Raw genomic sequence first — 23,986 nt, 5'->3', positions numbered from 1 at the left:
CCGCACTGAGACATTGCCCATTAAAAAATGGCTGGAGAAAACGGACATTTTTGTCTCCACTGTTAAATGTCATATATATGACGCTCCTGAAGAGAATGAGCGTTTTTTCATGAACTGTAAAGTGCAATAATGTTCTGGGACATCATGCAGAGACTTTGAAAAGAAGGCAAGTTGACGCCGCACCGTGCACAATATCTCACTGCACTGCCATTGGTTGATGAGCCCTTATAGATGTTATTTGTCATTTGATCGCACAGCTTTTGGAAAACATGAATGGTGGACCTACATTGTGAGTTATTTGTTCCTGCTAAAGGCCATTTCAATACAATGATTGCACACCTAAAAGAATTTATGCCCAAACCGTGTTCGAACCAGAGCTGCACTCGCTCTGAGTGCTGTGCGGTTCACTGTTTTTTTATCGTTTATGGCATTTAACGTACCAAAGGCAGTCAGGCTATGAGAGACGCTGTAGTGAAGGGCCAAGGAAATTTTGACCACCTGGGGTTCACTAATGTGCACTGACATCGCACAGTACACGGGCCGCTAGTATTTCGCCTCCATCAAAATTCGTTAAAACTTCCTGTTGGGCGAGTTGGTAGTTCATCTTGAAGTAGATATGTTATAGCGCAAAGAAAGACACGGACAAGAGAAAAGCGCTTGTGTGCGTGTTTCGTTTCTCTTGTCCGTGTCTTCGACCGTGTCCGTGTTCTCTTGTCCGTGTCTTCGAAAATTCGACCTGCCGCGGCCAGGATCGAGCCCGCGTCTTACGGGTCAGCAGCCGAACCCCATAATCATTGAGCCAAGAATGTTGTGTGAAGCATAGAAGTAACTCCAGTAAGCTCAGGTTGGTTCGGAGGAAATTCGTGGCTGTATCCAATGGAAAGAGGACGCCGGGCCCGCTGCCGCCGTGCGGAGAGAGGGTGAGAAGATGAAGAGCAGAAACCGCGTTTGCGTGCACATGCAGATGCCAGACACATGCATTTGCACGTCTACTCGGTGTAACCTCGTTAAAACCCAACACTGTTTCCCCAGGTTCCTAAGTTATTGCACTACGGGAAGATAGAAAACAACTGTGACCGCGTTTTCCCTCTCCATAGTTTCGTACCATGTTTGCGTTGAAGGAGCTGCAACTGGAGATGCCGAATGAATGCGGGGATGCGGAGATGAATCTGGCCAATTTTCGCTGGGCTGAGGAAACTGCATCAACACCGTGCCTACCCCCGACCTTCATTATGTTGTCTGAAAGTGTGTGCAAGTAAGGCATTGCTTCACACTTTCTTTTTCTTAAGGATTGTCATCTGCGATACTCCAATAAATCTTTTCTTGCAAATTGTCATGTGTGCGCAAATTGTCATATATATATATATATATATATATTAAAAAAGACCAGTCCCTGGTCGAAACGTTGAATAAATCTGTCAAGTTTTTCAATGTGACTTCCCCAACTTATTATATATTTAGTCAGTTGCCTTGAAGATTTTCTTATTCCTTATATATATATATATATATATATATATATATATATATATATATAGGTACAGTATTACGACAAACGCGACTGTTCTTTTAACGATTATTTTGCCAACAGTTTCGGGAATGGTATTCCCTGGTATTCCTGGACGAAGGGAATACCATTCTCGAAACTGTTGGCAAAATAAACGTTAAAAGAACTGTCGCGTTTGTCGTAATACTGTACCTAAACTAGTAAACTGGGCCATTGGAACCCCTACTGAATACAATATATATATATATATATATATATATATATATATATATATATATATATATATATATATATATATATATATATATATATATATATATATATATGTGTGTGTGTGTGTGTGTCGGTTCCTGAAATAAAAGCAGTTGACAGCCTAGCGTCATCCTGTGTTCCTTTTCTGTCTCTCCATGTTTGCGCTGTCTTTCTTACTAGAAAAAAGTTATTTTCCAATTTATTTTGCCAAACATTGCTTGTACTTTCTTGATATGTGTAAACTTAACGTATCAAAAAGTTAATTGTATTGGTCATTGAAGGTTGTGGCCAAGTACTACACCAGGCTGCAAATCCTGCTCTGTTGAGGGAGTGCTTTGTCGGTTCTGGTCGCCGAGGTCAGGCCGCACCCCAGGCCTAGTTATGCAATTTCATCAACACGCAGTTTTTTTTCAAATCTGGTAAAAGATTGCGCTGACAGGGCTGCAGTGGGTGTGGTCTGGCTAAGGGTGATGACGACTGACAAGAAATTGGAAAAGTGGGTATTGTTGTTGCAGAAAAATGAAGTTTTAAAATTCGGTCGTACCGACGTGGCGCCACCATTCTGCTACAGTATGGTGAAACACGGCTTTTCGTTTCCGGTCTTTCCAGACTCACTCTTAGCATTAGTAGGTGCCACCAGCGTATAACATATTGCCCCCAGGTGTTCTCAGGCGGCGCTTGGAAAAGGTAGACGTTGAAGTGTCTCGAGCTGGCTGGCTGCCGTATTCTGCTCGTTAGCGACCTGCCGCCCTATCTTCCGTTACAGTATTGTGATAAGGCGGCCTAATGGAGCGATTTCATCATTTCAGCTATTCGTAAAGAATATGTTAGGACGGAGTGGTAATAGTATATAAGGCGTGCCAGTGTATTCAATTTAGTTTTTACTGAAATTTAAAGAGGCAGTCGGAAAGTTTTTAATAGATAAGAACTCATTATTTACATTTCACTTTATTGAGGCATCCGAATGAAAAAACTATTCAACGTACATAGCCGTCGTGCATAGCGAATGTAATCTTCAAAAAATCATTTGTATTGAGTTAAATTGAAGATCCTGTATATGCACACCGTTAGTCTTTCTACAGACATATTGAAGTGAGGCCGGAATACGTGTACGATAGTGTCATTTTTCTTTTCACGAACATATAGTCCACAAACACTTAACAGCATTCCTGCAGACGAATTTTCATTCATGAGCTGAACAGCGTTCCAAATTAAGGGAAGAATAAAATGCCGACTGGTTAAGAAGAATATTTTGCTTACCTTCAAAATGTTTATACGACCCAGGCTGCTAGAGCAGCTTTTCCTTTTTAAATTCGGGTCGATGATCACACTTCCTCTGATTACCAATGAACTTGTAAACAACGTCTGTTGGCCGAATGCTATAAAATTACCGTGTTTAATTCGCCAGTAGTGCGCGCCACCGCGCGTTACCGTAGGGTAGACGCCTGTCACCACATACAGGCGACTTCATTTTCAAAAGTAATTTTTCGCCAACACCGTCAAGCACCTTTCAAGTTTTTGATATGCGAATCTAAGTAAATGGCTTGACCATACGGCTGTTTATATTTTGTCCTGCGCAGTTGCCCACAGACAGTTTTCTTGCCCTCAATCCATATGTTTGTGCAGAAATCGAGATATTTGCAATTAAAAGAAAGAACGATGCAAGTGCAGTTGCAACTTTAACCCGTACAATGTTCTAACAAGGTTTAAAGCAACAGTCCAAAAATGTTCTCTTACAAAATTGGGACTCTAGTATGATATTAACAAATGTGAAAATGTCGAATTTTTTCTCATGTCAAGCGCTTCTATTCTGAACCAAATTGGCGCAATCCACTGTGTACCTTTCGGTCTACGACAAGGCATCTCAATACCTGACTCCATGCGGAGAAGAACGTTTTGCGGCAAGGAATGGTTCCTGAATAACAATTTTCTAAAAGTGCCTATATTAATGAAATCTCTTACACTTTGGAGAACAGATTTTTGTTTCTTGAAAGAAGCCCGCTACACATATGTGCGGACATGTCTTAACTGATACAATTTTTTTCACCAAAATGCAAAATGCCAAGGATTTGGAGCGTCTTCCTTAGCGTAGAATAAACCGTCTATATTTTCGCTGTTTATCGTTTCTAGCTTATAAAAGCTCCGTGTGCGATGCACGTGCTCTTTTCTTCATTGAAACGCGGTACCCTGTGATCCAGGCGCCCTTCAATTTGTTCTCAGTGTCCCATTAACATAAAACAAGTAGTTTTATGTTAATGCTTTCTCAGCCTTTTGCCATCTCAGTACATAAAGAGACCTATGTCATGAAGAGGCGCACGCCGGTTCCAATGTGGGCTATAAATATATTTGAGCGCTAATTCGAGATACATACGCTAGAACATCACATTTCACATTCAGGTTATGGAATTGTTTCAAATAATGTGAGATTTACTTTTATTCATCATTAAATGCAGAAAATTGGGACGTGCCTTTGTAGGAAATCTCCTCATTTTGGCTTTGTACAAGACAGACGTGGTTTGGTCGGATAATTAAATAATAATTATTCAACAAACACTGCCTTGTTGACTGAGTTGCATTGTGCTCTAAAAGAAAGCCTTTTCTACATCACATGAAATACCCTTTTAATCTCAGTAGGCGTTAACGCGACCGCTACATTAGAGGTTGCAAAATTTTAATGTAATCACCTAACGGTAAAACATTTTTCGCATGGTAAAGACATCTGCAGGTGCTTCGTTGAGGAGATTTGGCTGGAGTTGCATCATAACATTCGGTGTTAATTATTTTTGAATCGCATGATATGATGCCGCAAACAATCAGCTGAACGAACCGGAGATAAAAAAGCTAAAATCTAAAAAGCGATGGCGAATTTGTTCCCTCTAGTATGAGGTCATTAGTTTAGTGGAAGCTTCCTAGCTGCGAACTATTAGAAGAAACGATTACCTTATTCGGGCCACTGCAAATCATAACGTGAAATACATTCAGAACTTGAAGGCACTCAGCAACACATTTTATTTCACGCCTGCTGTTTCCCGTCTGTGTAGAGCGAGGCAGCTGGCATCTGACCTTATGTACTTCGGCGAAGGGCCGCAGATGAGGTCAAAAATGTAATGGCAGTAAGAGTTTTCTTCTTCCAAGGCGCTTTCGGTAACATACATAAGGCAGCCTTTTTCTGAAAAAGAAAGGGCGAGACAGACATAATGCGATGACTACAGTTAGGTAATGGAAAGAAACATTGCGAAGTTTTCTAAGGGCTTAGGTTTACGATGACTAACCATCCTTGCGAAAGCGAAATCAAGGTTTGGATTATAACTAGCAAAATGGTAGTATAGTGTGCATCATTGAACATGGTAATAATAAGCAATGAAATAACACATCAGTCAAGATCACGGTGTAATTGATATGTAGGTGAGGACACTGCGCGGGCGGCGCACTGGCCGCAAGCGGCCAGATAAAGTACCAGCCGCGTCATCCGAACCGGGCCGCTGATCGCAGCGCCAGTGTCGATGAAGCGGGCAAACATCGCCCCAAGAAAGAAAACATAAATGAAACACCTTGTTCCGATAGCAACCATGCTGATATCGCACGGCTCGTTTACGTCACAAAAGCCGTTCGCATGGCATGAACTGTTCCCTGCGCTGTCATCAGCAGCATCGTCGTGGCACTTTAAGCAACCTGAGTGCGGTCCACGGCGGTGCGGTTTTACGCCTGTGCGTCCGCAGCGGCACGGTAATAGTCGGTAAACTGCAGCAATGGGCCGCAAGTGCTTTGCTGAAAACCGCAAGTGGCTTTCAGTGCAATCACGGTGTTTTATTTTCATTGTTTTGCTTAAATTCACTGAAACCGTTACCTACCGAGCGTTAATGAGCAAACGCCTTGGTAAACTGCACAATGTAACAGTTCTGATCGCATACATTGTTAGCAATACCTCCTGATTACGAAAAAAAGTATTTCGGGGTTGCCGTTCCCAAGCATCGCCCAGTAAAATGTGAGCGATAATATTGCCTTTGTAATTATAAGAAAAAATATTTATGCGCAGTGAGACGAGTTACTGGCATGGGTCGGAAAGGCAAGACCAGCAAAATTCAGTAACGAAACAGTGGCGCGCAATAAAGTATGGTACGAATGAAATGTGTAGCAAAAAGTAAATAAAATTCATTACATTCATCGTTCTACTGCACACTGTGGTACAGTAAAAGTTTGACAGCACCCTTGCATTAGTGGCAGAAGCGAAGACCAAAATAATATGTTATTAGCGTGTTAATACTATTAAGGTTAATCATTCCTTATGCCTTACAGAGCAGCGAGTAGAAGTTTAATGGTGCGCTTGATATTGCAATGTGGTGGAGTGGGCAGCATGTCACCCCACAAGTGAGTTATAGTTATTTTACAGTAGGTGCTCTGGAAACATAGTTGTACTTTTAGTTCACGCAAATTAAAGCAAGTGGACTGCTGAAAACATAGCGTAAAACATGTGCGTGCTTGAATGAGCTATCGGGAGAAAGTCGAAAAAAACACATCCAGACGAGCGGATAAATCAAGAGGAAGCAAACGACTGAGTAAACGAATGATATAATAAGCAAATGCATGGAAGTACGAATGAGCGGCGCGCACGAAAGCAAATGCTACAATTATTTAAAGAACGAACCAACGAGCTAACTAGTGAAACAACGAGCAGGGCGCGCAGCAGGCGAAGGAATGAACGGGCCAACCAACGCACAAACCAACGAGCCAAATTTAAGAGAACAAAAAAGACGACCGATGGGTACATGCTCGGTTATCAGGGCGCCGGCAATTATTCTTGTAGCAGGTTCAAAAAACCCGCCAGAACTCATCGCCTTCTTCGCCTTCAACTAAACCAACGCGAAGCCGCTGCTTCATAAAAATGCAGTTGGCAACGAAGTGGTACGGAAACAAAGCGGCAAAAGTGTTTTCTTCTTATTATGGGCAACAGGTTTCAGGAAAAAGGCATTCAAAAAACGCGCATTCCCCATTGGGCAGTCAGCGGCAAACCTTTGTCCCGGTCTAAACGTTTGCTTCGCTTTTGGCAGGTGAGCTCTGCAAGCCAGGGGACAGTATCAGCCGGAAAGCGGCTCGTATCTTCAACGGCTATCACCTTCGCAACTGCTTCGGGTGACTGATCTGCGCATGCGGCTCAAGAAAGCTGTTGTTTCGACATCGCAAGCCATCCTTGCCTTCATTCGCTCTGGACCTGCCAAAGATGTCCCCCTGGCGCCGATCACCGACTATTTAAAGACCGTCAACTTCGTGGACCGTTGCAGTCAGCGGCAAACCTTTGTCCCGGTCTAAACGTTTGCTTCGCTTTTGGCAGGTGAGCTCTGCAAGCCAGGGGACAGTATCAGCCGGAAAGCGGCTCGTATCTTCAACGGCTATCACCTTCGCAACTGCTTCGGGTGACTGATCTGCGCATGCGGCTCAAGAAAGCTGTTGTTTCGACATCGCAAGCCATCCTTGCCTTCATTCGCTCTGGACCTGCCAAAGATGTCCCCCTGGCGCCGATCACCGACTATTTAAAGACCGTCAACTTCGTGGACCGTTGCAGTCAGCGGCAAACCTTTGTCCCGGTCTAAACGTTTGCTTCGCTTTTGGCAGGTGAGTGTTGGTTACACCTGTTGTAATTCATCACTTTTCGTGTTTTGCCGCTGACTGCACCATGTCTTCTTTGTGTACTTCTTGCTCAAAAGCCATACCGAAAGATGGGAAATTTATGACTTGCTGTGCCTGTGAGGGCGAATTTCACTTGGGGAAAAACTGCTCGTCAGTTACTGATAACGCCTACAAGAAGATGAGTACGGTAACACGTGAAACATGGAAGTGTCCTTCATGCAAGGATGATTCGGTGGCGCAACCTGACGTAGCATCCAACCCCGATGGTGGTTCGTTCTCGCAGCAACTGTCTGCTCTGAATGTGAAGCTGGATACTTTGACTACCACTGTATCAGCACTGATGGGGAAAATGGAAGAACTGTTGTTGGTCAAGGAAGCTAGTGAAAAGGTTGCTTCAGCAGTCGAGGACATACAGTCAGCTATTGACTTCCTTTCGTCACGGTATGACTCTGTGCTTGCTGGAGTGACCACTAATCAGGCTGAGCTTGCAGATCTTCGGTCACAAGTTCAATCAATGTCTTCAACAGTAGTTTCCCAGAAAGAAGTGATTGACAGGATGAGTGGAGAGATAAATGATCTCGAACAATACAGCAGACGATGTAACTTCGAGATTCACGGCCTTCCGGTCAAATCTGATGAAAACTTGCACACTTTCTTAAGTACCTTAGCAGGCAAACTAAACATTACCGATTTTCAACCAGCAGATATCTCAGCAGTCCATCGGCTACCGTCCAGAGGCGACTATATCCCACCGATCCTAGTACAGACTCAGTCGGTTTCTGTTAAGCAGAGATGGCTCGGAGCTCGGAAGGGCCTTCCTGATTTGGTGCAAGACGACCAGTCTCCTCGGCTGTTTTTTAACGATAACCTGTCTCGGGTTAATCGCGAGCTGTTCCGACTAGCAAGGTCTCGGGGCAAACAAAAGGGTTTTGAGTTCGTCTGGACCAAAAATGGGAAGGTCCTTGCAAAGCGGTCCGAAGGCGCACCTCTCATTCGCATCAACAAGTTTTCGGATCTTGAGAAACTAACATAACCATGTCTGATACAGGTTTCGTGAAGTGTTCCGATTTTTCTGAAGTCCGGAAGTTCTTTCAGTATCAAACAGGCAATTCATTTCAGTTTACTCATGTTAATATTCGCAGTATACGGAAACACTGGGACCATTTTTGTGCGTTAATTCCCCCTTTTCACTTAAGTTTTGACGTCATTGCTCTCACGGAAGTGAACGCTTCGTCAGACGTGTTACTACAGTTCTCGCTGCCAGGCTACCAGTTATATTCTTACACTCGTTTACAAAGAATGGGAGGAGGAATCGCAGTTTTTGTTAAGGATTCTTGGTCCGTTTCTGAAATTAGTGTTCCTTTCACTCAAGCAGAAGTAGTTGCGCTCCGCCTCAGTACACCTTGGTTGTCGCTGGTTCTTCTCACAATTTACCGCCCTACGTGTTATAACGGTCGAATCTTTTTAGCTGAGCTAGATTTTGCATTATCATCGTTCTCCCGCGAAGAACACGTGTGCATTATCGGTGATATGAATATCGATATTTTACGTCCCACTGTGTCAACGGTCGCAGATTATCTGGACACTTTATCAAAGTGGGGGCTAGCGACTACAATCCACAGCCCTACACGTGAGGAATACTTAGCTGGGCAGCTGGTCGCGTCTTGCATCGACCACATCAACGTGCGTTCTCAAAACCTGTCGGTGCGGTCTGCTGTGGTTGAGGTCAAGCTTGCAGACCACTATTTCATTTGTTGCTCGTTAACAGATAGTTCCAGCCATCCTGCATCTATGCACAGCCAGCAAAAGGTCTCAGTACTTGATTATAAGCGTCTTGACGAAAGAATAGCAAAGCATGATTGGGATTCTTTTATACACAGTGTGTCCCCTGCGGACCTATATGATCGGTTCGTCGATGTTTTTCGTTCACACAAAGCAGAATCTTCCCGCATGGTGAATGTTAAACAACGAAATTTAGACAATAAGTGGATGTCTCCCGCAATATTGGCAGCCATTAAAGAGAAGGATCTGCTCTGGGCTCGATCAAGACGTTCCCCAAACTGTTCTCAGTTACGACTGCAGTTTAAACATGAACGAAACCGTGTCAACGCCATGATCCGTCTGGCCAAGCGCAACCACTTTAGGTCTCAGTTTAATGACGCACGTTTTAACAGCAAGAAAACATGGTCATTGGTGAATAGTCTGAAAGGAGGGAGCGCTGCTATCTACAATGATACATATTTCATCTCGCATTTTCATCAAGATGGACAGAGCATTGCGAATGACTTCAACAATTTTTTTTCTCTGGTCTCTGGTGCATCTCGAACCCCTCCTACCGACTGTCCTATGCCTCTCAGTGTGATGGAATCTGCTTTCCTTCCTGATATTACTGAAAGTGATTTAAGGTGTATACTTTTCAGTCTTAAACGTAGCAAATCTCCTGGTCATGACGGCCTCACGATTTCTGAATTGTGCAGAAATTTTGAAGTAATTAAAGGTGTTCTACTAGTTATCCTTAACACTATCATTTCTACTGGTATAATACCTGCTTCAATGAAAACTGCTAAAGTTATACCTTTGTACAAGGGTGGCTCCAGAAACATTATGAGTAATTACCGACCTATCTCTATTCTACCATGCATTGGCCAAATTTTTGAGAAGCATCTATTACTCACCATGACGAATTTTTTGAATACGCACAGTGTTCTATCACCTTGTCAGTACGGCTTTATAGCAGGAAAAGGAACAACGGCTCTTCTTGAAGAATTCTCTGACGTGCTAAATTCAGCTTTTGATAAGAATCAAGTCGCATGTTCTCTTTTTCTGGACGTTAGCAAGGCTTTTGATAGCATCTGCCACGTTCTTTTGCTTGATAAACTTTCTGCGCTGGGATTTCGAGGTTCGTTTTTGGAACTGCTTACTAACTTTTTACAAGATAGGCGCCAATATGTGTCGATTTCAAGATTCCATAGCGATTTCACGGCAATTACCTCTGGAGTCCCGCAAGGTTCTATATTAAGTCCTTTATTATTCAATCTATACGTTAACGACCTTGCTAACAGTGTGCCATCTTTGCTGTTTCAGTATGCTGATGACACTGTTATTGTTGCATGTGCAAAGAAATACACTGATGCTGTTACAGCATTACAGATAGCTGCTATTAAAGCCATGGACTGGTTTAAGTTTAATCTTATTAATGTTAATACTTCTAAAACAAAACTGATCTGTTTTCATAACCCATTAAAACAAGTTGAATTAACTGACCTTGTTTATTTGCATACTTCCTCTTGTCTTAATTGCAACTGTGTACCAGTTGAATATGCGCATTCGGTCAAATATCTTGGCCTGACCTTCGACAGTGATCTCTCTTGGAAATCGCACCTTTCTTTTGTTTGCCAAAGGCTTCGTGCTGTATCGTGTGTCCTGTATAACATTAGATATTTTATGCCTTTTTCTGTCCGTAAATGTGTTGTACATGCTCTAGCCTATAGTGTACTTAGGTACGGAATTACTGTTTATGGTCACTGCACGGTTCGCTGGCAACATAGGGTGAATTCGCTTTTGCGTTTGCTTCTAAAGAATATTGCTTACGACCTGTCCATTGGTAATGACATTGATATTTTTAGAAGACTAAAGCTTCCAAGTTTTAACTCTTTATTAACAGAAACTATTGTGCTAAAACACTTCTGGTACAGTCAGTTCACCGTTCCATATGTCCCTGCTCGGGATTTAAGACCAAAATACCGCTACTGCATTCCTCGCTCCTCAACCCGGTACGGTAAGCGCACACGTCATTACTATGTACCTGCCTGTTTCAATAGCTTGCCTCCTACTGTACTCCGCATGAAAACTAAATACACCCTGAAAAAAACTTTGCGGTATGTCTCCGTGTTGCTTCCTGCCCCGTAGTTATTTCAGCTATTTACTGTATTAATTTCAAATCACTGTTATCTTTCTTGATGTTGTAATAGTTATATATTTGTTTCATTCTGTTTGGTGACCATTTTCTTTTTTTGCAAAGTTCATTGCAACGTCTCTATTTTCCTTTGTTTTGCCAATGTTAGCTGTCTGCCAGGCGCTGCCACTCAAGCCCTTTGAGGCTTTGGTAGGCCTGATTTATGTTGTCTGGCAATTGACGTGAATAAAAGTTCTATCTATCTATCTATCTATCTATCTATCAAAAGCATTGCCTACCACAACGGCCCGGGCCGCTGAGCGAACAGCCATCTCGTGGCACTTCTGGACACTAGGGGACTTTATCTGAGATCGGCGCGGGCCGCTGTGCCTTCACCTGTATATCTTCCACCGTGGTGAAGATACATTAATTTGTAACCACGTAGTTCTTTCGCAGTGCCGTATGCGTCGGAATGCTCAGAGGAGTCATTATGCGGTGTACCAATAAAGTGTGCTCTTACGTTGCGGGTACTAGCCACGACGTTACTATGTCTACTTTAAAAAGAAGCAGGGTGTAACGGGTCGGCCTGAGGTACAAATTGTGATATGAAGTTATCGGCTGTAAGCTTCTTCCCCTGGAAGCGATGACCATGTTTAGCATGATGAATGATGTCATAACCCGATAGCACCGTCGTCTGCTGCAAAGCTGTCGCGTACGGTCGGTGCGGAGCAGAAAGCGCGCCTACTTGAGTCCGGCCGCTCGACAATATGGTGAAGTCGCCGAGACAGGGCAGAAGCTAGGGAGAAAAAATTCGCTGCAGCTTAGCTTGGTTAAACCCGGTAATTGCGAAAGCAATATCCGTACCTACGCCATGGTTCAGCTGGTAGTGTAGATGGTGGTGGTGCTTGCGGTTAGACTTGTGGCGATGCATCTTTTGTACAATCCAATCCAGTGTAATCCAATCCAATGTAATCTAATGTAATCTAATCTAATCCAATCCAATCCAATCCAATCCAGTACAGTACAATCCAGTCCAGTCAGGCCGCCGTTCATGTGCACCGCCGTCGCACACGGACGGCGCGAGATCGCGAAGGAATGTTAAGCCGCTGGTGGTTGGCACAGCTACTGCTTTGTAGGGACGTGAGTCGAGCCTAACCTCTTCAGCGTAACGCCACAATTGCGCTCCTAGCGGAGAGCGCAGGAGTTAGGCGCCGGTGGTGGCACCGCCGCGGCTTGCGACGGCGCGAGTCGGTCGCCCTTCTCTTCGGCGGGACGTCACAAAGCACCTGTTGCGCTCCTAGCGGAGAGCGCAGGAGTTAGGCGCCGGTAGTGGCACCGCAGTGGCTTGCGACGGCGCGAGTCGGTCGCCCTTCTCTTCGGCGCGACGTCACAAAGCACCTGTTGCGCTCCTAGCGGAGAGCGCAGGAATTGGGCGCCGGTGGAGGCACCGCCGCGGCTTGCGACGGCGCGAGTCGGTCGCCCTTCTCTTCGGCGTGATGTGACACATGACGTCAAACAGAGGTCACCTAAAGGTCAATGGTGGCACTGCCGCGCCACGGCAAAGGTTGAAAGTGCAAGTAGTAAAGCTTTCGCTTTAAAAGGAAAAACGCTGGCCTTTCTAAACTGCGCCTCCACCAACTTCCTCCTTTAACCACCCGCACTCCTAGCCTATACAACGAGCAATCCATTCCTCTTTGCTCACTTCAGGTAGTTCATTCGCGAGCAGGCATGTTACTGTCGGCTTATCTCGTCACGGATCCCGAGCGTGCCAGTGTTGCCTAACTACCACACGGTTAAGGCGAACTTTTAAAAAACCAATTATAGGTTAGACGCTGCACTAAATCTGCTCATATTGTGTCCAGTTGTTCCGCGATGTGTAGTAATCAACATGCAATCAACACCTTGAGTCTGAGAATCGATGTACTGCCCTGTTTAATCAAAAACGGCCCGAGAAGCTTTGAACATATGAATGATAACTAAAATTTTCTTTTCGTGGTCAATAACTGCGGCCTAAACGGCAATCTGCACCGGTGAAAGTTACCGAAAAATAATTTGCTTTGTGCGATGAACATTGGCGAGCCTTTAAAGTGCTAGCCTGCACCTGGCAGCTGCCATGGTTGGCAGGTGCAAAGTGGAGAAGAGTGAACAATCTGTTTCCCAAGTTTTCATAAAAGGGGGAAATGTTAGTGTGAGAGCGAAGATGAACCGAGTGTGACAGGTAGTGGATGGAAAAGTGGGGAGAGGGAAATGCCGCTTTCCTTTCTGTGCGTAAATACTGGGTGGGTGTGTAGCAAAAAATTTGTCACATGTCCTGGTGAAATCTCACAGTGAACTGTTGAAGGAGGACAACCAGAGTCGTGGCAGCTGCAGCCATGTGGGAAGGACGACATCGGTACGCACCAGCAGCTGCAGCCACGTGGAACGCAGCGTATCGCGCCTCCGGCCTGCTGGAGGAAAACCGGTTACGCGGCAGCGCTGCTACCAAGTGGAGAGGAAGAGACTTCGTCACCCCTATTGCCGCTTACATTGTCCGCATATGCATCATAACTAACTTATGTGAAGAGTACGTACATATCGTGCTAGCGCGCCTACGTCGCCTTTAGTATTACGAACAAAATCGTCGGTTATTTTTTTTCCCGCTTGTTACCTCATGCGCGTCAGTAGCTTCATTGTGAGAATGGCTAGTCCTTTTGTGCACGATAAATTATCATTCACGCCGCTCTAAGCATCAAATACTAGCCAGTATGGTTCACACCTTTCCATGCTCCTCATAAGACCGCCCTAAAAACTTCGGCCAAAATACGTTGCCGCTGCTTTTGAAAAACATGCTCTTGCAGGAGTGCTTGCACTGTGATTTTCTTCTCGTTTCCCGCACCACTTTCGCGTACACTGCCTCAACCTTCGCATACGGCAAACTGCCGTCGCCATTATTAATATAAATACGCCAGCTAAGTGTTGTGGCATGTGTGTGTGTGTGTGTGTGCGTGTGTGTGCGTGCGTGTGTACGCGTGCGCGCGCGCGCGTGTGTGTGTGTGCGTGCGGGCGGATATATAGAAGTATACGCTTCGTTAAAGGAAACATACTGACTTTCCATTGGCACACTGATATGCCACTCTCGCCCACTGTGGTTCACTTTCCCGCAATGCACCTCAACTGCGGTTAGCTCCCCCGCAAGGCACCCGCCTCAGTTGTGTTACTTTAGCTAACAGGGGAGGGCGCTCGCGTCGCAGCAACACCGCCCCGGATGTCGTTTTGCTGCGCGCGTGCGGGGGGGTGACGGGTCTCTTCTCCTTGGGACCGGGCGCTCGCCGTGGTCGGCGACCGCTCGCGACCACGGGGTGGGGTCCACGCGGTCTTGAACTGGGTCAGCCGCGGTTAAACGGGGAGAACGTGTTTATCTCCCCAATGAAAACCCCACAGTAGGAACATGTTATATATATATATATATATATATATATATATATATATATATATATATATATATATATATATATATATATGCAGTAAAGCGCTTACCTTTGTTAAGGTTCTCGAAGCCATATATTTTACAGGCGTCACAGTCACTATAGAAGACGTAGAATTTGTGGGAACCTCCTGAAACACATAGCCAAGGACGAGTAAAAACAAAAATAGGAACATGTCATAAATGTTCTGCATGGCTCAGTCCCGGGGAATGCTAACAAACGCGATATTACTTGAATTGCGGTAGTATTTGACTACTGTATAAATGCCTACGGTGAAATAAGCTGCAACACAGAGTGGTAGTTTAGCGCCTTCAGCCTCAAGACCGCACTGCCTTCCGTTGATATCAAGCGAAGTGTAGCTAAAGATTGCTAACTCGCGTGAACAATTTTTGTTTTTTTTTCTCTGTTCCTTTAACACATTTCTCAACCATTTACGCTGCTTCTGGTTTATGGAGGTTTAACGTCTTAAAGTGGCTCAGGCTATGAGACGCGCCGTAGTGAACGGCTCCGAAAATTTCTACCACATTGAGCTCTATAAAGTGCACTGACATCACACGGTACGTGGCCTCCAGGAATTCGCCTCCATCGAAATTCGACCGCCGCTGCAGGGATCGAACCCGCGTCTTTCGGGTAAGCAGCCTAGCGCCTTAACCACTGAGCCCAGGCGGCGGCCTTGAATACTCACAACTACGTCGGTTACGGAATGAGTTTAACATACGTCACTGGTAACGTATGCTTACCATCAGGCAGGTGATATGTGTAAATAACATTTTTTGAGTCCTGTCCTTGTGCAGAATGGTATATGCTTCTGACGTACCTGAAAAAGCAGTTTTAACGTGTAGTGAGAAAACGTGGCAGTGAGCAGAGAAAATAAAACATATAGAAAGGTACATTTCCGCCCTAATGTGGAAAATTATCTAAACCTATCTAAAGTTATCTAAATCAAACACACTGTCCGTTTAAAGCAGTGGAAGAAAAACGAAAAAGTCAAGAGTTGAAGTAATGCTCATGCAAAAATGAATGGGACCTTTCCAAATTAGTCACGTTTCGGAATGGTGTCGAAGCAAGTTCAGTTACCAGAATTCTGCAGGCAAGCGTAAAAAGATATATGTAAGCTTCATTCACGTTCTCGCTGTGTAAACTGCGATTGAGAACGGTAGTCATGCGCTTACATTCATGCACGAAAGCTTCCTGTGTGCTCGATACTTTCAATTAAAAGCACGGTCATCAGATAGCACTGTATCGCGTTTCGGGCTTAGGCGTTTTACGATAGCAGAATAACCGCCTTGTGTTAGGTGGCTTTCCTGGACATGCAGATAGTAGCACTATGTCTCTGCTGCCAGGAGCACATAACTTTAATCAAAGAAGATATGTTAAACCCGTAGTTTTGAGATTGTCATAGCGTCCTCAATGCATATGACAGAGAGAAAGGGTTATGATCCTGATGTCGTTCCTTTGATAGACCCGTTTCCCGCACTTGTTATTTTTTTTGCGTAAGAAATCCTGCGCCACCTTTCAAGCCGTCGTGTAGCTCCCGGCGGTGGCTGATGTCAACCATATGGAGCGCCGTTGCCATAGCAACCGTTTCAGCCGCGCTCCACCAGGCGGCAGGACCGCTACATCTTTAAAAACTGTGTCGAGGCTGGGAATCGAACCCGAGCCTTTGCCATTTGAGGCGGAGACGCTACCAGTCGGCCACGAAGGCTCACGGCTTGAGCATGAATAAAGGCTCATCTAGTGAATGCAAGGGTCTCATAAATAGAATAAATGAAATAAGAAAATGGCAATAACAAAAAATAAAAAGAAAAGTAACAAAAAACAAATAAAAAATGAGAAAAGAAACAGAGTAAAAATAAAATTAAAACAAAACACAATATGAAAAATAGAAAAGAAGAAAAACAACGATACTGCGCCAGGTTTCTAGCCGTCGCGTAGCTCCCGGTGGTGGCCACGGTTGACCTTTAGCCGCAGCGAGGTCAAACAGATGAAGCGCCGTTGCCATAGCAACTGTTTCAGCTGCGCTCCACCAGGCTCCACGATGCTTACGCAACTTGCCCGGTCTAACCAGAGGTAAACCTCAGCTGATGTTTTTAAACAGAGGTTTTGAAATACGCACGGAATAGTGTTACCATAGTCCTGAAGAGGGTGTAAGAATGGCGTTAGCATGAATGCGCTGATAAGGTGATCGCAGCTGGCACAGGATCCGGTTAACTCAAGGTCAACGGGCGATGCTTTGTCCTCAGTAGACGAAATGAGGCCGTTACTGCCGCTGCTGCTGCTGATGATGAGGATCGTAGAGTGCTGCCTTTTATGCGCGCGCAACTTTTCGTTGCTTGAGTTTTTCTTTCGATAACTCTTCGTCTTAGGAAACGGGCTGCGCAAGGTGGGATCAACTTACACAGTGCCGTTAGGGTCAAACCGAAGTTGGGACATGGACTCGCCGTTCTTGAACGGAGTGACGGGCGCAAAGCGTATGCATGACACATCACTTGGAAGCTCCATCAAGGGCACCGAGGAATAGGTCAGGTACCACACTTTGTTGAGCTCGACGCACTGCAGAAGACAAGAGCAGTAAATACAAAGTAAAATCATGGTTGACCGACTTTTCAAAGCCATCGAAATGCCGTTAAACATGCGCGTTGATTTAAAAGTGGTTACAGAACCACTGGAAGTGTATACAGGTGAGCTTTTGAGGAAGATATTTCTTTCAAGAGCTGCGCAATGTCACCATTAAAGCACAAAAACTTGATAATTATTCACAGCGCAATTAGAGTAATCCATGATCACGGAGTGTACTCACATAAAAATCCATTTGTTGTGTACTAGGGGGCTCTGAAGCGAATATGTCTTCGGCACGGCACCGCAGCAAAACGTTATACACGTAAAACCATAATGCCTAGGCGATTTGTTTATCTCGCTGTGAAGCGCCAGCAGAGAAAAAAAGCACTTCTCACTGCCTGCTAGTAGTTAAAATGTTAGTTTGACTGTATTCACATTTTTAACAGACCTGTCTGTGGGCCAGTTTAGCGTAATGGATCCGAACCAAATTCATGGGTTTAGTACAACGCATAAGGTCCAGAATTAGCACGTCACGGTTGCGGCAACATTGCAGGTTGCACTACAGTTGAGGTTGTGTGCGCTATGACTATCAACAGGCTTATTTTCAGCCATATATTTGCGATGATAATGCATCAAGAAGTGCACAATGAACGGTTGGCTTTGTCCAGAGATCCTAAACTCCCTTCTGCTTACTAATGCGAAAGCATTACTAGGCTACGTCGGCGGGTTGGTGCCCTCAAAACGTGTCGGCAGCACTTGTGGAGAACTATAAAAAATGGCTGAGGCTTAGCTAAGGTTAAGCCTAGTCAGATGCGAAGCATATTGGTGGCTAGGCTTGGTAATACATGGCTTTCCTTGGTTGAATACTTGGTCATTTTAATACAACCACTAGAAGCCTTCGTCGTGGAGGAAGACAACGGCATGGCTACAGCGGGACGCCGACTAACCCCGAGACGCGCGTTCGGTGAGCGCCTGGATTGCCACGGAAGCCGCGTCTGCCTGCCCGGTGGAGCGAGCGTTTCACCTACACCGAGTGTGAACGCGCGTTCGAAATGCGCGGGAATACCGCTCGAGGACATTCCGGCGTCTGTGCGATGGCATCGTTCTCCCTCTCCCAGCGCGTGACGGCGATCTGTCGTGACGTCATGTGTCACGTGGTATGTCACGTGGTGTGACGTCACTGTACCACGTGGTCTGCACGGCGTGCAACCACAGCGACGGCGCGAGGTGGACCCCCGTCTTCCTCTATCGTGACGTCATGTGTCACGTGGTATGTCACGTGGTGTGACGTCACTGTACCACGTGGTCTGCACGGCGTGCAACCACAGCGACGGCGCGAGGTGGACCCCCGTCTTCCTCTGTCGTGACGTCATGTGACACGTGGTATGTCACGTGGTGTGACGTCACTGTACCACGTGGTGTGCACGGCGTGTAACCACGGCGAAGGGCTGTAGTGTACCTCTAGTAATATGCTTCGCATAAAAAGATAGTGTTTAAATAGTGGTGGTAATCAAAGGGGGATCATGTGAGGATGGAGGGCAAAAAATTTGGTGTCGATCGGATCTTTAATAATTTATTAGAGCCAGAAGAGCGTGAAAAAGTGGGTGTGGTTGGGTCGAAGTGGTACGAAATTTGAATCGCCGGAAGTGTCGTAGCACGTGCGCCCCCACGTGGCGTACCACGTGGTTGGGCCACGTGAGCGGAAAGGTGGGCGGAGTCAACGCGGGCAGCAGAATTTGAAATTCCGAAATGAATTTCGAGGTGAAACGATAAGGGCTTTGGAGCTAGTCGATATCTAATCAGTAATAACTAATTATAGAAACGCCACTAGTAAATAAGAATTAAGGTGCATTAGAGTGAATTAAGGAGAATTAACTATAAATTAAGGTGGATTGATGTGACTTAATGTGACTTAATGATACATTAGAAGGAATTAAAGCAGAATTAAAGAAAATCAATTCCAAACTGCGAAATCAATGTGAAATAAATAAATTAATTCCAAATAAATGAATAAGTGTAAATGAAATGATTAATTGTGGAATGATTGTGTCAAAATAGTGAATTAAGTGTGAATGATATGAATTCTTCGTGAATTAAATGCGAAAAAAATGATCGAGTAAGGTGCATTAACTGTGTTTTAAGGGGATTTATGTGATCCGATTGTCAGACGCGACGTCACAATCGGCACAGAGGAGGCAAAGGGGAGCTACTAGAAGCAAAGAGGAGGCGTCAGGGCTTTCTCATTACTCCAATGTAGTTTCCGCAGTGCCCTCTAATGTTTTTCAGAAATGGGCACTGCATCAAGTTGTTTTATCTTCTCGTAACCTCAGGAAGGTCCCGCAAGTCCAAACAAGAATAATCTAATTCAGCAGGATTATTATACGAGCGAAGCTAAGTTGGTTAATTAATTACTCTGCTGAAACGCAAGTAGACCTTTTACTAAATCAGAAGTATCCGCTCTCAGGCATTGTATTTGAAGGCCTGCTAATAATTTCCTCATCTAGCGTTATTTAGCATGCAGTAAAACAACATTTCACAAGGGTTTCAGCTCTAATCATCAGATTTTAGCGCTACATTCCCAAGCAAACACAACACCCGCTGCAAGGCTTGAGAACACCGTAGGCACTGGGTCACTGTGGATGTTCAAACTTGAATATAAATTCAGAGAAAAGGTTACATGTACTGCGTGATACGGCGTGTTGTTTCCATTGGCTCCAATAGAAGCATGGTAAAATAAGAATCTCGCATGAGCATGGCGCAGTTCCGTACAACCGGAAGGACACGGGAACAGCCCTGATTAAGGTCTTGCGTGAAGCGCTATAGGTGAAAGCAACTTGCACCATATGTTTTTGACTACTGTATGTAATAAGCTGAATAATCATTATCGCTTTCAGGCACGCATCAAACTCAGCTCTCGAGGACATTAATAAAATTGGTTTGTGTACGTTTAGAGCCAATTATTTCAGAAAAACAACTTCAACGGCGCAATACATTTGCAGATGGACGCACGCCCCGCACTTCCATGCTCGAGGAATTGCAGCCTTATTCTTACATGAAACACATGTATGCGAGGCTCCTTATCACATGCTTATCAATGAAGCAAACATTACTGAAGCAAATTAAACATGACAGTGATTGCTTTCCATGACAAGCCTGAAAGATAATTGATCACAAATTATAAAAGAAAAAACGATATGCCGCTAGTGAGAACTGAGTTTGGCAGCGGCTCTGGAACCCTCTACTTTGGCTGCAGTAATGCACGCCTTGGTTTCGGTGCACGCGGGTCTCGAAAAGCTTTGTGTCTTGACACAATGCAGAAATTTACGAAACATACTCTGTATAGCAAGCAATTCGCGACTGCGTCAGCAAAGCCTGAGCCTTGCTAACGAAAAAACAAGTCGTCTATTTTGGTGTAGACTTCACCACACACACCAGCATGCCATATTAACGTGACTGTCATTCTTTCAGGCATGGTTACGGCGCTTGTATAAATATAACGTGTGTGATGTAAACCTCAGTTTAAATTCTACGATCTGTACTTTTTGTTTCGTTTCCATCTCTTTTTTTGCATTTGCGTGGTTTCTTTATGGATTCTGGTTTGAAAAGAAGAGCAGTTTTCGTTTTTTTGGGCTTAAATTTATTACAGTTGATAAAATGTTAATTCAGTTGATATAAATTATTCGTGAATATCATATACACTACATTTAAAAAAAAACCATTCCGCTTTCCTTGGTCTCGATCGTTGTAAGCTTCCTTAATGAGTAACTTTGGTAGTCAAAATTGAGGTCAGCGAAATGTAATACTTAATCGCGGATGGGAGCGGAAGACCCGCGTTTGAGCGCCGGGCTCATAACAGCTGGACCTTTTTTGTCATCATGAAGCGGAGGCGTTCGGAATTACGCTTTCTAATTTGCCCGTCAGCGAGCATACTTATCCAGCCAACCTAGTTTTGACCCCGCCACAGATTTATGTCCATGCACCAGCGGGGCGGCTATGCCCACTAATCCCCCTTTCGAAAGCAGTGCTGTCGCGGTGCGCGGGCTCATGGTTATGCCGGATTTTTTTATTATTTCTAGACCTTTTTTTTAATGCAGAACAGGACTAATTTGTGGAAAACATCGAAATACTCATGTATTACACGTTTTTTACGTGCCTTGCCATAGAACCCAGAAATTTTCTCTAGAAACGTGATAACAGTAAAATTTGGTTCAATTTATTTGCTTATTAAATTCAATAAAAAATTTCCTGACCCACAAAACACATTAGTGAACAGCCAGAAGTTCTGTTTACTTGTTAGTGTTGAGTTCTTTTATATTTTAAACCATGGATAAAGTTACCTGGGCCCCTTACATAGAAATAAATTGCGCATGTTTCAGCGGGACGCGGGCAACGCTGGGCTTAAAATAATGGGAACCAAATATACCTGACACAACAGAAGTCCAGTTCACACTTCGAAGAGCGACCGTCAAAAATAAAAAGAAGCCAAGCAATCAACTGTTAAGCATAAGAGATGTTCCAACTTAAATATAGAGTCTTCATGCAGCATTTGGCTCGAAGAGAAATTTTGTGACATCTTTTGCCTTCGCTTTTAGCTAGAAGACTACCAGCTCTTTAACCAACCTACGTTAGCGTCAATTGTTGATCTTTCTATACATACAAATGTGTTCATATATTTCAAGACAGGACACACCTTTGCGGCGTCCTGATACACACTGAAATCAGGAGGCAGAGATTCCAAGCGTCTTTCACTGTAGCAGGATGCCGTAATGAATCCCAAAATGAGGATGGAGATGAATGAGCAGCGACTCATTGTTCTGCTCTGGTCTCACCTGAAAGCGTCAAGTTGCAATATATATCAGCTGCGTTGATTTTTTTCTTCGACAAGGCCGTCTGAAGCACATTGCGTTTTGAGAAGAACGGTACAGGCACCGATGTTGAATGACAACTTGCAGAATTGTGAGTAACCTGGCCTCCAGAAAGATTTTTTCTGCGTAAAAAAGTCTCGCCCACAGGCTTCTTTTGCAACCCCTCATCTGCAAACAGAGAGAAAGTACTTGCCTCCCATTCATTGCACGTTAAAGAGCCCCAGAAGGTCGAAATTTCCGAAGCCCTTCAGTACGGCGTCTCTCATAGCTTCATTCTCTTCGGTACATTAAACCTACGTAATCCAAACCAAAGCAAACTTACTCTCGAAAAGGAGAGGCGCCCCATAATCTGCTTGAACCCCTGATGTTGGCCACCTTGTTCTGAAATAGCGCGTAGGTCGAAAGTATACAATGGCGCCTTCTCCTCATCTGCACTCCTAGCTTGCTTGACACCAATAAATAAAAAGATAGTGAAGGCTATCATTCTGACGATACCTTAAAGGTCCTATAGTGATGGAAAGTGACTGACTCGTCCAGCTTTCCCTTTTCGTATGGAGAGGAGAGTGCAAAAGCAGCCTGTGTACGAGAATGTTTATGGAATAAAAAGATTCTCTAAGGTTTCAAGAATTCTGCGAGTTGTCTAATTAGAATCATCCTTATTGCCGGTTATCACACTGACAAAAATACATTTCAAGCATTTTCTAAGGGGTAAATAAGACCATCATATTGTATGCGACCGTTTCTAAAAACAGTGCAAAGAAAATGACCCCAGGCTGACACTGAAAATGATGTTTCTTCACCAAGAAAACTGAAAACGTTTAAGACACTGAAGCTGCTAAACTGTGTAAAGTATATAAATTTTCGACAAAGTTTTCACCTAGTTCATTTCTCCGCTACTCTGAATTTTGTAACCTCCTCAACTATATAGATGAATCCAGGACCTCTCAAGCTGTCTATGCAGCTTTTTCACTAGCTGTCCTCGCAACACCTAGTTGCGGAAATCAACCTTCAACCTTATACTTTTTTGTTAGACCTAAAAATCAGGTGTTGTGAGGGAAACTTTCTCCCGCTAAGATGACGTCGCCCGCAACGATGGGTTTTTCGCTGAAGAGCTAATACGCATACTTCCATACAACGTTGTCTGAAATTCAAAAGAAATTCACCCTTTTGGCAACATGGTAACACAGCTTGGCACAATCTTCCATTCGTTGTTTCTTAGTGACAAGCAGTCGATTTATGGCAATTTTTTGATACGAGGCAATAGAAATTACGAAATATTTTAAGTTCATTGCCTGAGCCTCTCATGAAAGAAGAAAGCCTAATATTAGGAATCGAAGGTAATTACAGCACAATGATTCAAAATATCTTATTAAAAGAAATAAAAACAAGGCTACAAAGATTAATGCGGACAATTATATTAGGAATCGAAGGTAATTACAGCACAATGATTCAAAATATGTTATTAAAAGTAATAAGGATGGTAACAAATTCTTTCACCCTGCACAACATGGATTTCGTAAAAACTATTCCTGTAACACACAATTAGCACTCTTTCTTCACGATCTGCATGCGAACCTCGACTTGAATATCCAGACTGACGCAATTTTTTTAGACTTTGCTAAAGCATTCGACAAAGTTTCCCACCGACGTTTGATGCTAAAACTTTCGCAGCTGAACTTGCATCCTAACATCTTAAAATGGATTGAAGCATTTCTAACGTGTCGCTTTCAGTCAGTTGCTATTAACAACCAGTCATCTCCTTCTGCCCCCGTAACCTCAGGCGTACCTCAGGGCTCGGTCCTAGGTCCTCTTTTCTTCTTAA

The 23,986-nt window shown here is 44.2% G+C and overlaps 1 protein-coding gene across 1 annotated transcript; it reads right to left on the bottom strand.

Annotated features, from left to right (window-relative positions):
- Positions 1-4,764: 4,764 nt before the first annotated feature.
- LOC149361254 (uncharacterized) lies at positions 4,765-22,120 on the bottom strand. Its single transcript, XM_089568035.1, has 5 exons — positions 21,990-22,120; positions 17,139-17,293; positions 15,481-15,557; positions 14,793-14,870; positions 4,765-4,925 (listed from the first exon to the last, which is right to left on the bottom strand). The coding sequence occupies exons 1-5, from the start codon at positions 22,107-22,109 to the stop codon at positions 4,765-4,767; spliced, it is 591 nt and encodes a 196-aa protein (XP_089424161.1). The 5' UTR covers positions 22,110-22,120.
- Positions 22,121-23,986: the final 1,866 nt, after the last annotated feature.

The sequence above is a fragment of the Amblyomma mixtum genome, chromosome 2 (assembly GCF_055824585.1).
Source record: "Amblyomma mixtum isolate Tamu chromosome 2, ASM5582458v1, whole genome shotgun sequence".
Lineage (NCBI taxonomy): Eukaryota > Metazoa > Arthropoda > Arachnida > Ixodida > Ixodidae > Amblyomma > Amblyomma mixtum.
This window is presented reverse-complemented; position numbering and strand designations above follow the sequence as displayed.